Raw genomic sequence first — 12,665 nt, forward strand, 5'->3', positions numbered from 1 at the left:
AATTTTACAACCAGCTATGTCTAGGTGAGATTTTCTTAGAATTTTAGCTCAATGATAATACTAGAGCTTTGAAACCCTGAGTAAAGAACCTAACAAAAAATGAATTAGAAATGTAAAATTACATTACATGTTTAAGTTTCTTAGAATTGTTCAACACACATTAAAGATTTTTCTAAAATATATGTTGTTTGTTTTCTGTGTTAGACTTCTTTTGCTATTTTTCAATAATGTGAATTAGTCAATGGAGGGTGGGGAGTTTTATTTAAAGTTGGCTGTTATGGGAGGTTATTATTGTGTTATAACCTAATTTCTCCTCTGATGCTCTATTATAATCTAATAAGATTAAAAGCTGACATCATAGATTGCCTATTAGTTTTGGACAAGATTTTTTTGAAGATTTTTCTTAGGGAAAGAAGTAGAAAAGCAATGACTGTCTAGAAAAACATGGCCAACCATCTCTGGATGTATTCCATTTCTTTTTGAGGCATCTCTTACCATCATTGATGATAATTATTGATGTTTCTTACTTACGAATTCCACTTTCTACACAGAATACACTGTAATGCATGTGCATTTGACTGCTGACATGGCTGAGCTGAATACTGGTCACCTTCATCACCTCATGATATTAAGAAAGGACTTCAACAGCAGTCTTAAAAACTATCATACTTCAAAATCCCTAAGACCACACCAGGAAGGCAGACATGAACTACATAAAGTGGAACTACATAAAGTTTTAAGATTGTGTCTTAGTCTCTAATTTTTAAGTACAGACTGATTACAAAGACAACTTTATAAATTTTTTGCTACCATTATAGAATATTTTATTAGTTTTTGTGCTATGCTAATAGTATTTGTCTGAAACACTTCTCAAATTTTATATATTATATTTAGGCCTCAGAACTGAATAAAATGTTGAATTTTTCCATTGTTATGCTACCATACTTTCTGTTAAAATGTTAAATATATGAAATTTCTTTAATAGATGATTACTTTGTTTTGTAGCATAATAAAGATTCCATGTGTGGGAACTTTTGCTTATGGCTAGAGAACAAATATTTATTTAGTAATTTTCATATTTGGGGTTGGAAAAATGCTAAGTGAAGAAGCAGCAATTTGACTAGGGACATTTAGCCTGAAATCCTTGGAATTTGGAGATCAGAAATGTATGGAGATAATACTCATAACATTCACAACATATGTGTACACAGGCATGCCTTATTTTATTTTATTTTATTTTATTTTATTTTATTATTTTATTTTATTTTATTTTAGTTTAGTTTAGTTTAGTTTAGTTTAGTTTAGTTTAGTTTAGTTTAGTTTAGTTTTTGGCCCATGCCTCCAACAAGTGAAGGGGTGTTAACACTGGTTGTTTAATTACTAAGCTATATACAGCTGATATACAGTAGCAAGGTCCAAGTGCTGTGGATGTTACCCGTGGTCTGCCCAGATCCTTTCTAATGTGTCACTGTACCTGTTTCCTAGCTACTCCTGAACAGTTCCCAGCTAATCATCTCCCCAGGGGAATGCTCTCAGTTGAAATGAAAAGCCAGACAGACTGCAATATCGCAGCAAAAAAAAAAATAATAATAATTTTTCTTCCTCCAATCTTAAAAAAAAAATATATATATATATATATATATACATACATATATATATTTGAAATGCAGCATTAACAGAGAAAGACAAAGACAATTCCTTCTACAGGTTCACTCCCCAAATGACCCCAGTGGCCAGGGCTGGACAGAGCTGAAGCCAGGAAGCTGGAACTCCATTTAGATCTATCAGGTGGATGACAGGGGCCCAAGCACTTAGGCCATCCTCTGCTTCTTTCCCACACACATTACCAGGGAATTGGATGGGAAGTGTAACACCTGGATGCCTGTGGAATGCTGGCATTGCAGGCAGCAGTGAATCGCTCTGTGTCACAGCAACAGCCAAGAACTGGTCCCCTTGATTCAAGGCTGGGTCAAACTTGGCTTGAAATTCTTGCTTTACAGCTTGAGAAAGGAGTGGGCTGAAGCAGGATCCAAGCTAAGATGATATCTCTGTTGCCTTTTTCCCTATATTTTCCCCACTTCTCTTCTTCCTGAAAGCATTACCTCAGTGAATCACTGTAGGTAAACCATATCTTGTTAGATATCGCATAGACGTATAGCACTAATGTGGTACCACAGGGCAAGGTGAGGATTAGCTTAACGGATTGCTGTCAGAATTAATACTTCTTTTGAGGTTAAATATAGTTCTGGGCCAACAAATCCCTTCTCTACTCATTGTAAGAGATCTTTTGAGAAAGCAGAGCTTATAGAAGGTGGGACAGCTTGGAGAAGGGAGCATCTTAACAGGACCAAAACACATTGCCTAGAAGAAAGACATCAGGGTGCCTATAATTAAAAGATTGTCAAAAAGCCGACAGTTTTTCTTTCCTTGTGGCATTTTACTTTTTGCCCATTTTTCTATTCTCAGTTCTAGATAATAAAAGGAAAGAATAATATTCAAACCACTTCTTGAGCCTTCCTGTTAAACAAATTGTGTTTTGTAAAATATCTTATGGATAACATTTACTAAGCACTCTTGATTTTATGGAATTCAGTCTGTTGAAAAGCTTGGATTGGATTCCTAGACTTGAAGTGAAAGTGGGCACTGTGCAAAATGGGACCCAGTGTCTTCAAAGTGTTCTGTACACTTTAGCAACTTAAAAAAAATGGAAATATATTGTTATTACAACAGAGCTAGTACAACTTAGGATAACTGGATTGCCCAGTCATGTCCAATATTTTTATGTTTCAAAATGCCAAAGGAGGGCCCGGCGGCGTGGCCTAGCGGCTAAAGTCCGCACCTTGAACACCCCGGGATCCCATATGGGTGCTGGTTCTAATCCCGGCAGCTCCACTTCCCATCCAGCTCCCTGCTTGTGGCCTGGGAAAGCAGTCGAGGACAGCCCTAGGCCTTGGGACCCTGCACCCGCGTGGGAGACCCACAAGAGGTTCCTGCTTCGGATTGGCACAGCACCAGCCGTTGTGGTCACTTGGGGAGTGAATCATCAGACGGAAGATCTTCCTCTCTGTCTTTCCTCCTCTCTGTATATCTGACTTTGTAATAAAAATAAATAAATCGGGCCCGGCGGCGTGGCCTAGCGGCTAAAGTCCTCGCCTTGACCGTGCCTCGGGATCCCATATGGGCACCGGTTCTAATCCCGGCAGCTCCACTTCCCATCCAGCTCCCTGCTTGTGGCCTGGGAAAGCAGTTGAGGACGGCCCAAAGCATTGGGACACTGCACCTGCATGGGAGACCTGGAAGAGGTTCCAGGTTCCCGGCATCGGATTGGCGCGCACTGGCCCGTTGCGGCTCACTTGGGGAGTGAATCATCGGACGGAAGATCTTCCTCTCTGTCTCTCCTCCTCTCTGTGTATATCTGGCTGTAATAAAATGAATAAATCTTTAAAAAAAAAAAATAAAAATAAATAAATCTTTAAAAAAATATGCCAAAAGCATTTTATTTATTTATTTATTTATTTATTTTTAAAGATTTATTCATTATTTTCATTGCAGTCAGATATATAGAGAGAGAGAAAGGAAGAGAGACAGAGAGGAAGATCTTCCATCCAATGATTCACTTCCCAAGTGACCTCAAAGCCGGTTCTGCGCCGATCTGAAGCCAGGAGCTAGGAACTTCATCCAGGTCTCCCACACAGGTACAGGGTCCCAAGACTTTGGGCCGTCCTCGACTGCTTTCCCAGGCCACAAGCAAGGAGCTGGATGAAAAGTGGAGCATCAGGGATACGAGCCTGTGCCCATACGGCATCCTGGCTTTTTCAAGTCAAGGACTTTAGCCACTAGGCCACCATACCAGCCTCGGATTCTACTTATTTTTAAAGATTATTTATTTTTATTGGAAAGGCAAATTTATTAGAGAAATATCTTCCATTCATTAGTTCACTCCCCAAAGAGCCACAGTGTCTGGAGCTGAGCCCATCCAAAGCTAGGATCCAGGAGTTTCTTCCAAGCCCCACGCCGCTCCTGTGCAAGAAAGCTGGGACTGGGGACAATCTGGGCTGGGCAGGGCTGCAACAACCTTCGGCCCGCATGTGAGTTGGGTTTGGGGAAGCACCAGGCTAAGTCAGTCCACTGCATCTACTGGCTCATGCAAAAGCTAGAATAAGTGCCGACTGGCTCAGCTTTACCACAGCATCCACTAGCAAGGGCTGAGACAGGTTGCAAGTTGTGTCAGACTGGACTGCAGTAATCCCTGGGAAGTGCAAGATCTGGGACTAGGCCTAGTAGGGAAGTTGTGGACACTCTGCTGGGCTGCAACTTCCACTTGTGAGCATGACAGTGTGGGCTGGGGGTGGACCTTGCTGGACAAGGCAGCAGTATCTGTTGGCATATGTATGGACTGGGTTGTGGGGTGCAGTGGGCTGAGCTAAGCTGTAACAAGCATAGGTGTATATGAGAGCCTGACTGGGATGTGGCCTGGACCAGACTAGCCTGCTGTACATACAGGCATGCACAGGAACCGGGCCTAGGGGGAGGTCTGGCAGAGCTTAGTGGGAGTTACCCCAACTAGGCTACAGTTCCTGCTGGTGAGTGTAAGGGCCAGATTTATGGCAGGCTATATTGAGTATTCCATAGGTTTGCACAGGACATGTAGCTGGGATAAAACTAATCAGGCAACCACAATCATTGGTGTGTATGTAGTCTGATGTGGTGATGGACTGAACTGGATCCTGTACTGGCAGGCACATGCAAGAGTTGGGTATGGAGTCATCCCAGGTAAGGTTTCTTGGGGGACTCCCCAACTAGACCACAGGCCTGAAAACTCTGGCCACAGGGTAGATCATGGGATTTATGGTCTGACCTTGGACCACATGCATGTATCAGAACTGGGCCTCCTCCATTGCTGATGCAGATGCAGTGGGTGACGTGCCCTGGTGCAGATGGGAGACATGATGGCCAGCTCGCTTGGGCCTTCAGAGGACAGACAGTGAGTGCATGTCAGAAGATGGAAAACAGAGCAGGTTGGACAACTCTCCTGGCTTAGTTTTGGCAGCAAGTATCCAGGTGAGTGGATGCACTGGGGTGGACCCTGTCAGCCAATGGTCCTTGGAAGGATTTTCTATCTTGAAACAACAAAACCAACAGTGTCTTAGAACCATCAAAACGACTCAAGCAGTATCCTCGGAACATTCTTCTCCACATTGGGGTTTCTAAGAAGACATCAAATGGTCATTCTCTCATCCCCAGGTACTGATGAGGTTTGGCAGCTGGGAGCACCCTTTCTCCCCCCAAGTAGGAGAAAAAGGAAGATAAGGAAAATTGGCAGCATTGTCCCACCCACCTTTCCCTATTTCTTGACCCTCCCCATCTTAATCAGTGGTCATTATGGGCATCCATTCTTATTAACTATGTAAAATAACATATAATTAATTTTAAAAGGATTGAATATAAATCAAATCTGAAACTCCTGCTGTCTACTACAAAGTTGGACAATTATAGATTTGCACCTCAAGGTAGTCGTTCTGCTTTAACTTGAAAAATACAATTATGAAGACACATTTTAAAAATACTGTTTTCAGTTTTAATGTCTAATTGGCGATTAACCAAATATGTCACATAAACCAAAGTTGGTCTCTGAGCTCTTCAGCAGACTCGGGCGTTTGTAAAGCAAAACAAACTGCACCTGTCAGACAACTTGATCACGACACTAGCTAACTCTTGCGGCCGCCCTTTCAGCGCCAGTGTGAGGCCGGCAGAAGCCGCGGCTTCACCTCGGTGCTGCTTCTGCTGACTGATTCCCTCAGGGCAGGGCTGAGGCGGGAGCAAAGACAGCGTCTCCGGTCTCTCTGGAAACGGTCTTTCCCACCCCCAGTCCCCGGTCCTCGGTCACCGTTCTTTTCCACCTCTGATTGGATCAGGTTTACGGGGGCGGGACTTCGTTTTGCCTCGGGGCCAATCACGTGGACGTGCTGACGTCACGTCAGCGCCGCTGTTCGGCGTCCCACCCGGAGCTTCGTTGGGCGAGGCCGCTAAAACTGTTTAGTCCCTCGGAGGGGACGCGGGGGCGTGCGGTTGGCGAACCTGCGTGCGTCCTGTTTCGGTCTTGGTCGCCGGCATGGATCTGGTTTTAAATCGTGCGGACTACGTGCAGGTATATGCGAAGATGCGTTCCTTGGCTGACGTGGCTGCGGGATGGGGCTCCGGGAGCTGCTACCCGCCTTGCGGGCGGCTCGGGCGGGTCTGTGAGGAGCTTTCTGGAGGTGGGAAGGGCGGTACACGCCCCGAGGGTCTGGCGCTCGCCTCATCCTCACGCCATCCCGCCACATTGCTCTTCCCCTCGGCCCTGCCCTCGTGCCCTGGCTGCCGCTGCCCTGGGGTCCCTAACTGTCTCCTTTCCCGCGAGCCAGATAACTGTTTCTCACCGTGAGCTAAAAGCCGTGACAGCCATTGATGGAGTGTTTGCGCTAAGAGCTAAGCATGTATAAATATTTACCCATCCTGACGCATTTCAGCGTAGGTGGTGACCACCCAGGGACTCCCGAAAGGATAATAATTCTTGTCATTGGTGGAGTTGCTATGTGGATTAAAGGCGTGGACTCCAGAGCTCTTTGCTTCTGTTACACTATCATGCCTTTTAGGATTTGTCTCAGCTCTAGAATTACCTTTCCCGATTTCCTGACTTCTTCGTTTTCAGCCATGTCCTATTGTAGCTATTGCTGTAAACTTTCCCTGGAAGTTATGCTAGGTACTTCTGCTTTTAATATCTTCTGTATCCAGTCACTGCGTGCTCTGTTTTGACATCCCAAATCTCTCTTGGATCTGTCCCATTTTCTCCACCCTCTTTAATCCCAGTTCAATTTGGTCTTCCCTTGGGTAACTAGCAAAGCTGCATAGTTGCGCTCAGAGCCTCCAGCTTCACCTCCATGGCACTTAGCAGATGGATATTTCAAAACCCAAATCTTAACAGATTAAACTGTAGTACCACTTACTGGAATGCCGAATAAAACCATATTTGCATTCGTTCAGTATGCATTGTTTTCCCTATCCTCCTCCCCCAACTGTTGACCACCAACTGTTGACATTTCCCTGCTGGAAACAAACAAACAAACAAAAAAAACCGCAGTCTGGCCCTGCGTGTGACCCAGGAAGCTGAAGTCCTCACCTTGAATGTGCCTAGGATCCCAAATGGGTGCCGGTTCTAATCCCTGTGGCCTCACTTCCCATCCAGCTCCCTGCCTGTGGCCTGGGAAAGCCGTGGAGGACGGCCCAAAGCCCTGACACCCTGCACCCGTTTGGGGGACCCAGAGGAGGCTCCTGGCTTTAAATCAGCCTTTGTGGATGCTTGGGGGAGTGAATCAGTGGATGGAAGAGCTCCCTCTATCTCTCCTCTTCTGGGTTTACAATACAAAAAAAAAAGAAAAACCAAAAAAAAACCCCTCTGTCTCTTGTAAAATAATCATCATTTGCCCCAACCAGCAGAGCCAGTAAGCCAGTAACGTGGACACGGAGAGGGTCTGGGGATGAAGCACTGACAGGAGACCAGTGGTGGTAGAAGTCTCTGTGAAGTCTGCTTTATTGCTCCTTCACCTCTCCTTATATACTCTTTCCCCCCACATCCTCATTTAGTAGGATATTGGATACAGATGAGCCCAATTAGTCTGGGTGTTTTTAGCCACAAGCCCAGTTCCTGTTCCTGCCCAGGCTAAGGAGCACTATTCAACTCCTTAACTCACAACAATCATTAGGTTAGGTTTCATTGCCTAGAACATGCCTGATATCTTGGCAGAAATTTCTTTGTTGCGTTTTTGGGAACTATAATCTACTTTCTGAAGATTTTAAATCACTTTACAAAAAAAAACTTTCAGCAACTCTATGAGATTGGGAAAGAAGGTTTATAATTTTTTCTTAATGGAATACTTTACTAGTATGTCATAAATTACTTTGGCATGAGACATGGTGTACCTTTTACTATTTTTGGTGATTTCCTATGTTCCTTAGTAACATATTTCATTTGAAAATAAGTTCATTGCTGATGTTAACCGTTATATCATCAATTTCAGTGATTAAAAAGGCTATTCCCTGAATCTCATGGTCCATTTAATCTCTGGTATCATAGTTTTAAATTAGAGCATAGCAGAAGACATGCTTTGATTGGCTGGTGTGTTTCTTTAGGTGGGAGTGACCTCTCAGAAGACTATGAAGCTACTGCCTGCCACCAGACATCGAGCTACACAAAAGGTACGGAGGAGATACTGATTTCTTCGCTTCTCATTGGCTCCCACAGAAGATAGGTTCCTAATACTTTCTTATTGGTAAATTATACTTTAAAAAAATGCTAGTGTTGAAATAGTTAAATGATTAATTTGTGCAGAAATTAGAATCCAAGGGAGTTTTCTAGACATGAATTCTCATGGATGTATGTGATTAGTAGATAACGTAAGTGAACTTGCTGAAGTCTATTCAATAGAGAAGGGAAGTTCAGTGAAGCATTTAAGGCATCCCACATTGGAGTGCCTGGGCTTGAGTTCCAGTTCTGTTGCCACTGAATATCCTGCAAGGCAAAAGTGAGCTTCCTGCCATGTAGGTTTCAAATCTGCATTGTATCTCCGCTCCTGGCTTTGATTCAGCTCAGCTATGCTTGCATTTGGGGCGTGAATAACAGATGGGAACTTTGTTTCTTCCTTCTCTGTCTTTCTGCCTCTCAAATGAAAACAAACAAATAAAGCCCTGTATATCATGTTGTTATTTTGTGTGTACTAGATTGTATATATAAAGGAATACATTTTAGAAATAGAGAAAATGCTTACCCAAACTTTCTAATAATTTTTTAAAGATTTATTTTTTAATGATTTATTTATTTTTATGAATGTATTTAAAAATACATCTTTAGGGCTCGGCGGCGTGGCCTAGCGGCTAAAGTCCTCACCTTCAAAAAGCCCCGGGATCCCATATGGGCGCCGGTTCTAATCCCAGCAGCTCCACTTCCCATCCAGCTCCCTGCTTGTGTCCTGGGAAAGCAGTCGAAGACGGCCCAATGCATTGGGACCCTGCACCCACGTGGGAGACCCGGAAGAGGTTCCAGGTTCCCGGCATCGGATCGGCGCGTACCGGCCCGTTGCGGCTCACTTGGGGAGTGAATCATCGGACGGAAGATCTTCCTCTCTGTCTCTCCTCCTCTCTGTATATCTAGCTGTAATAAAATGAATAAATCTTTAAAAAAAAAATACATCTTTTTTTTTTTTTAAACAAGTATTTTTTTTTTTTTTATTGTTAGACAGAGAGGAAGATCTTCCATCCGATGTTTCACTCCCCAAGTGAGCCGCAACGGGCCGATGCGTGCCGATCCGAAGCCGGGAACCTGTAACCTCTTCCGGGTCTCCCACGCGGGTGCAGGGTCCCAAAGCTTTGGGCCATCCTCGACTGCTTTCCCAGGCCACAAGCAGGGAGCTGGATGGGAAGTGGAGCTTCCGGGATTAGAACCGGCGCCCATATGGGATCCCGGGGCTTTCAAGGCGAGGACCTTAGCCGCTAGGCCACGCCGCCGGGCCCAAAAAAAAAAAAATACATCTTTAAATGTAGAGTTTACAGAAAGAGAAGAGATACAGAAAGTCTTTCATCCAGTTGTTCACTTCCTAAATAGCTGCACTGGCCAGAACTCAGGTGATCCAAACTAGGAGCCAGGAACTTATTCTGGGTCTCCCACGTGGGAGCCAATTCGAAACCAGGAGCCCGGAGCCTTTTCTGGGTCTCCCATGCAGGTGCAGGGTCCCAAGGCTTTTGGCCTTCCTCGACTGCTTTCCCAGGCCACAAGCAGGAAGCAGGATAGGAAACAGGACTGCCAGGATTAGAACCGGTGCCTATATGGGATCCTGGTGCATGCAAGGTGAAGACTTTAGCCACTAGGCTATTGTGCCGGGCCCTCATAATTTTTTTTTAATGAGCTTTCTGGAGATGCCTCGATATATATGGATTTTTTTTAAAAAAGCATCAAAATAGACGTTACTTTCTAAATTCTTTCTTGAAGAACCTTTTGAACTAGCTTTGTATGGCAGTTACTTTCATTTTGATTCTCCATAGCTTTCTTTTTTGGTCTTTCTTGTTCTTTGAAAGATTAGTTTTGTAGAAATTGTAGAAATTGCTTTTGTAGAAATTGCTTTCCTAGATTTTCTAATAACTCTGCTTTTAAAACCATAGTTTGCTTATTGATAATTTTGCTTTTCTCATAAAGGACATGATGACAATAAGATTCTCTTCAATATATTACAGGTGGTTGTTGGAGACCATGATGGGGTAGTTATGTGCTTTGGCATGAAAAAAGGAGAAGCAGTCGTAAGTATAGCTTTTTATCAAGAGAAGAAAGCTATTCTAAAAGAGAAATGTATTGCTTATTGAACACTTTTAATGTTTGCATTTTTGAAAATGCAGACAAGGGAAAATGGGCTGTAAAGGAGGTAATTTATGAAGGATGAGGCTGCAAGTGGCAGAAGTGCCAGGTAGGTTAGTTTTCTAGACTCTCTAACAAATTACCTAAAACTTCGGGTCTTACAACAGTACACGTCTTTTATTTCATAATTTCTCTGAGTTGGAGTCTGGCTTAAGTTTCACATGGCTGCAGTTTAAACGTCAGCTGGCCTGTGTTCCTCTCTAGAACACAGCTGCTCTTTCATAGTCTCATGGTTGTTGGCTGAACTCAGCTCCTTGCTGTTGTAGTCTAAGGCTCCCACTTTTAGGCTTGGGCTTCTCCCAGCCGTTTGATGTTTCCACATTCCCTTGCCATGTGACCTCCCACAGTCCTCCACACAACTCGGTAACCTAATTATTGAAAGACAGCAGGAAAACCTGGTCAGCTAGAATGGAGTCTTACATAGCCTAATGGCATCACAGAAGCGACTATCAGGACGCTTGCCACTTCATGCAACTTAATCAAGGAGAGGATTACTGTATATAAAGTTTAGAGGGTCAAACAAGTACAAATAAGAAAATGGAAGTAGCCAAGAACAAAATTAATGCTAAGAACGAAAGAGATGAGGAGAGATTAATTTTTAATGTTCAGTTTTGAAAGGCAGTTAGAGGGAGAATGAGAGACACAGAGAGAGAGTGATCCTCTGTCTGCTGGTTCACTCCCTAGATGGCTGCAGTGGCTGGAGCTGGGTAGGTTTGAAGCCAGGTCAGGGAACTTCATCTGAGTCTCCCTCATAGGTAGAGGGACCCAAAGACAGAGCATTCCTCCACTGCTTCTCCAGGACACCAGCAGGGAGCAGGAATTAGAGTAGCCAGGACATGAATTGGAACCCATATGGATGCTTTTGCCCTGCCGCAGGCGGAGTATTCTCCTGCTTTTCTATGGGACTAGCACACCCCCTTATTAATTTTAAAGAGGTGATTAAAGTGTGAAAATGAGTCCAGTTGACCTAGTTAAGTAATTTGCTGCATAAGCTTTCCTGTAGATGAGAATATTGCTTAAACCAGTGCTTATTTAATATATCTGGGAACTGTCTGGGGAATCTTGTTAAAATGTGGATTTCCATTCAGTAGATATGGAATTAGACTCGAGATTCTCTGCTTTCATCAGTTAGCAGTGTTAATGTTGCTGCTTAAGGAACCATGCTTACAAATGAGAGTGCAGTTTTTGCTTATGTCATATTGTATGTAATATATTCCAAAGTTTAAGAATATTCAACAATAAAAAACCCCAAAACAAAAACAAACCAAAAAACACCACAAAAAATGAAAAAAAAAAAAAAAAAAAACAACAGACCTGAATAGATCTTCATCTAGAGGTGTTTCTATATAGTAGGACTATAGTATTTTATAAATTTAAAATCATAGTGTATTTTAAGGTAAAAGAAAAAGGCTTACAAGAAAGAAGCTTGTGTTTTACCTTTTTCTCTCTGAATGCAATTTGCAGGCAGTGTTCAAGACTCTACCGGGCCTGAAAATTGAGCGGCTGGAGCTAGGAGGGGTTCTTAACACACCGCAGGAGAAAATTTTTGTTGCTGCAGGATCTGAGATTAGAGGCTTCACAAAGAGAGGAAAGCAGTTCCTCTCTTTTGAAACAAACCTCACTGAAAGCATTAAAGCCATGTATGTTTTTTTCTTTCTTCTTTTTACATATGTATTGATCACATTTTGGATAGATTGTAAAGCAGCTTATGAAGTATTACATCTAAAAGCTTTTGGAAAATCAAGTCGTTTAAAGTGTTTGCTAATTAAAATTTACCATAGACTCAAAATGTATTGCTTGTTAAAATGTTGTTTTCTTTTTAAAACTGTCATAATTATAGCTTACTTCAGCTATGATTCATCATGAAGTACTGGAGGATAAAAACAAACCTCTAGATATTTAGATTTATATTCCTTGGCTGTCTTTGAGAGTTCTGGTTTTGAGGAAGCAACAAATACTAAAAGGCTGGCCATCAAATTTGGTGACTCTCAGAGGAGTATAATTTCAGGTTAAGTCAGCTAAGACTCTAAGAAAAATAACTCCCTTCGTGATTTCCTGATATATGAAATTTTTGCAAAATGTTCATGTTTGACTCATGGGATGAGGGACAGGGCCGTTAGAAAGGGCTTTAGAAGTCATCTGACTTGCTGTTATACCTGCTACTCAAGAGGATCTTTTGGAAGATGAGGATGGTTTGTCCTGTCTCATATTTGCTGATTCAGAG

The 12,665-nt window shown here is 42.9% G+C and overlaps 1 protein-coding gene across 2 annotated transcripts in view; it reads left to right on the plus strand.

Moving 5' to 3' along the window:
• Positions 1 to 6,089: 6,089 nt before the first annotated feature.
• Positions 6,090 to 12,665, plus strand: part of BBS7 (Bardet-Biedl syndrome 7) — a 51,477-nt gene continuing 44,901 nt past the window's right edge. For both annotated transcript variants that reach the window (XR_009245837.1, XM_058666897.1), the window contains exons 1-4: positions 6,090 to 6,148; positions 8,170 to 8,235; positions 10,264 to 10,326; positions 11,906 to 12,081. Coding sequence is in view for 1 of the 2 variants with exons in the window: in XM_058666897.1 (XP_058522880.1) it covers positions 6,113 to 6,148; positions 8,170 to 8,235; positions 10,264 to 10,326; positions 11,906 to 12,081 (341 nt within the window). In the remaining variant the exon portion in view is untranslated. The remainder of the gene's footprint in view (positions 6,149 to 8,169; positions 8,236 to 10,263; positions 10,327 to 11,905; positions 12,082 to 12,665) is intronic.

This window comes from Ochotona princeps, chromosome 7 (genome assembly GCF_030435755.1).
Source record: "Ochotona princeps isolate mOchPri1 chromosome 7, mOchPri1.hap1, whole genome shotgun sequence".
In the NCBI taxonomy this organism is placed as follows: domain Eukaryota; kingdom Metazoa; phylum Chordata; class Mammalia; order Lagomorpha; family Ochotonidae; genus Ochotona; species Ochotona princeps.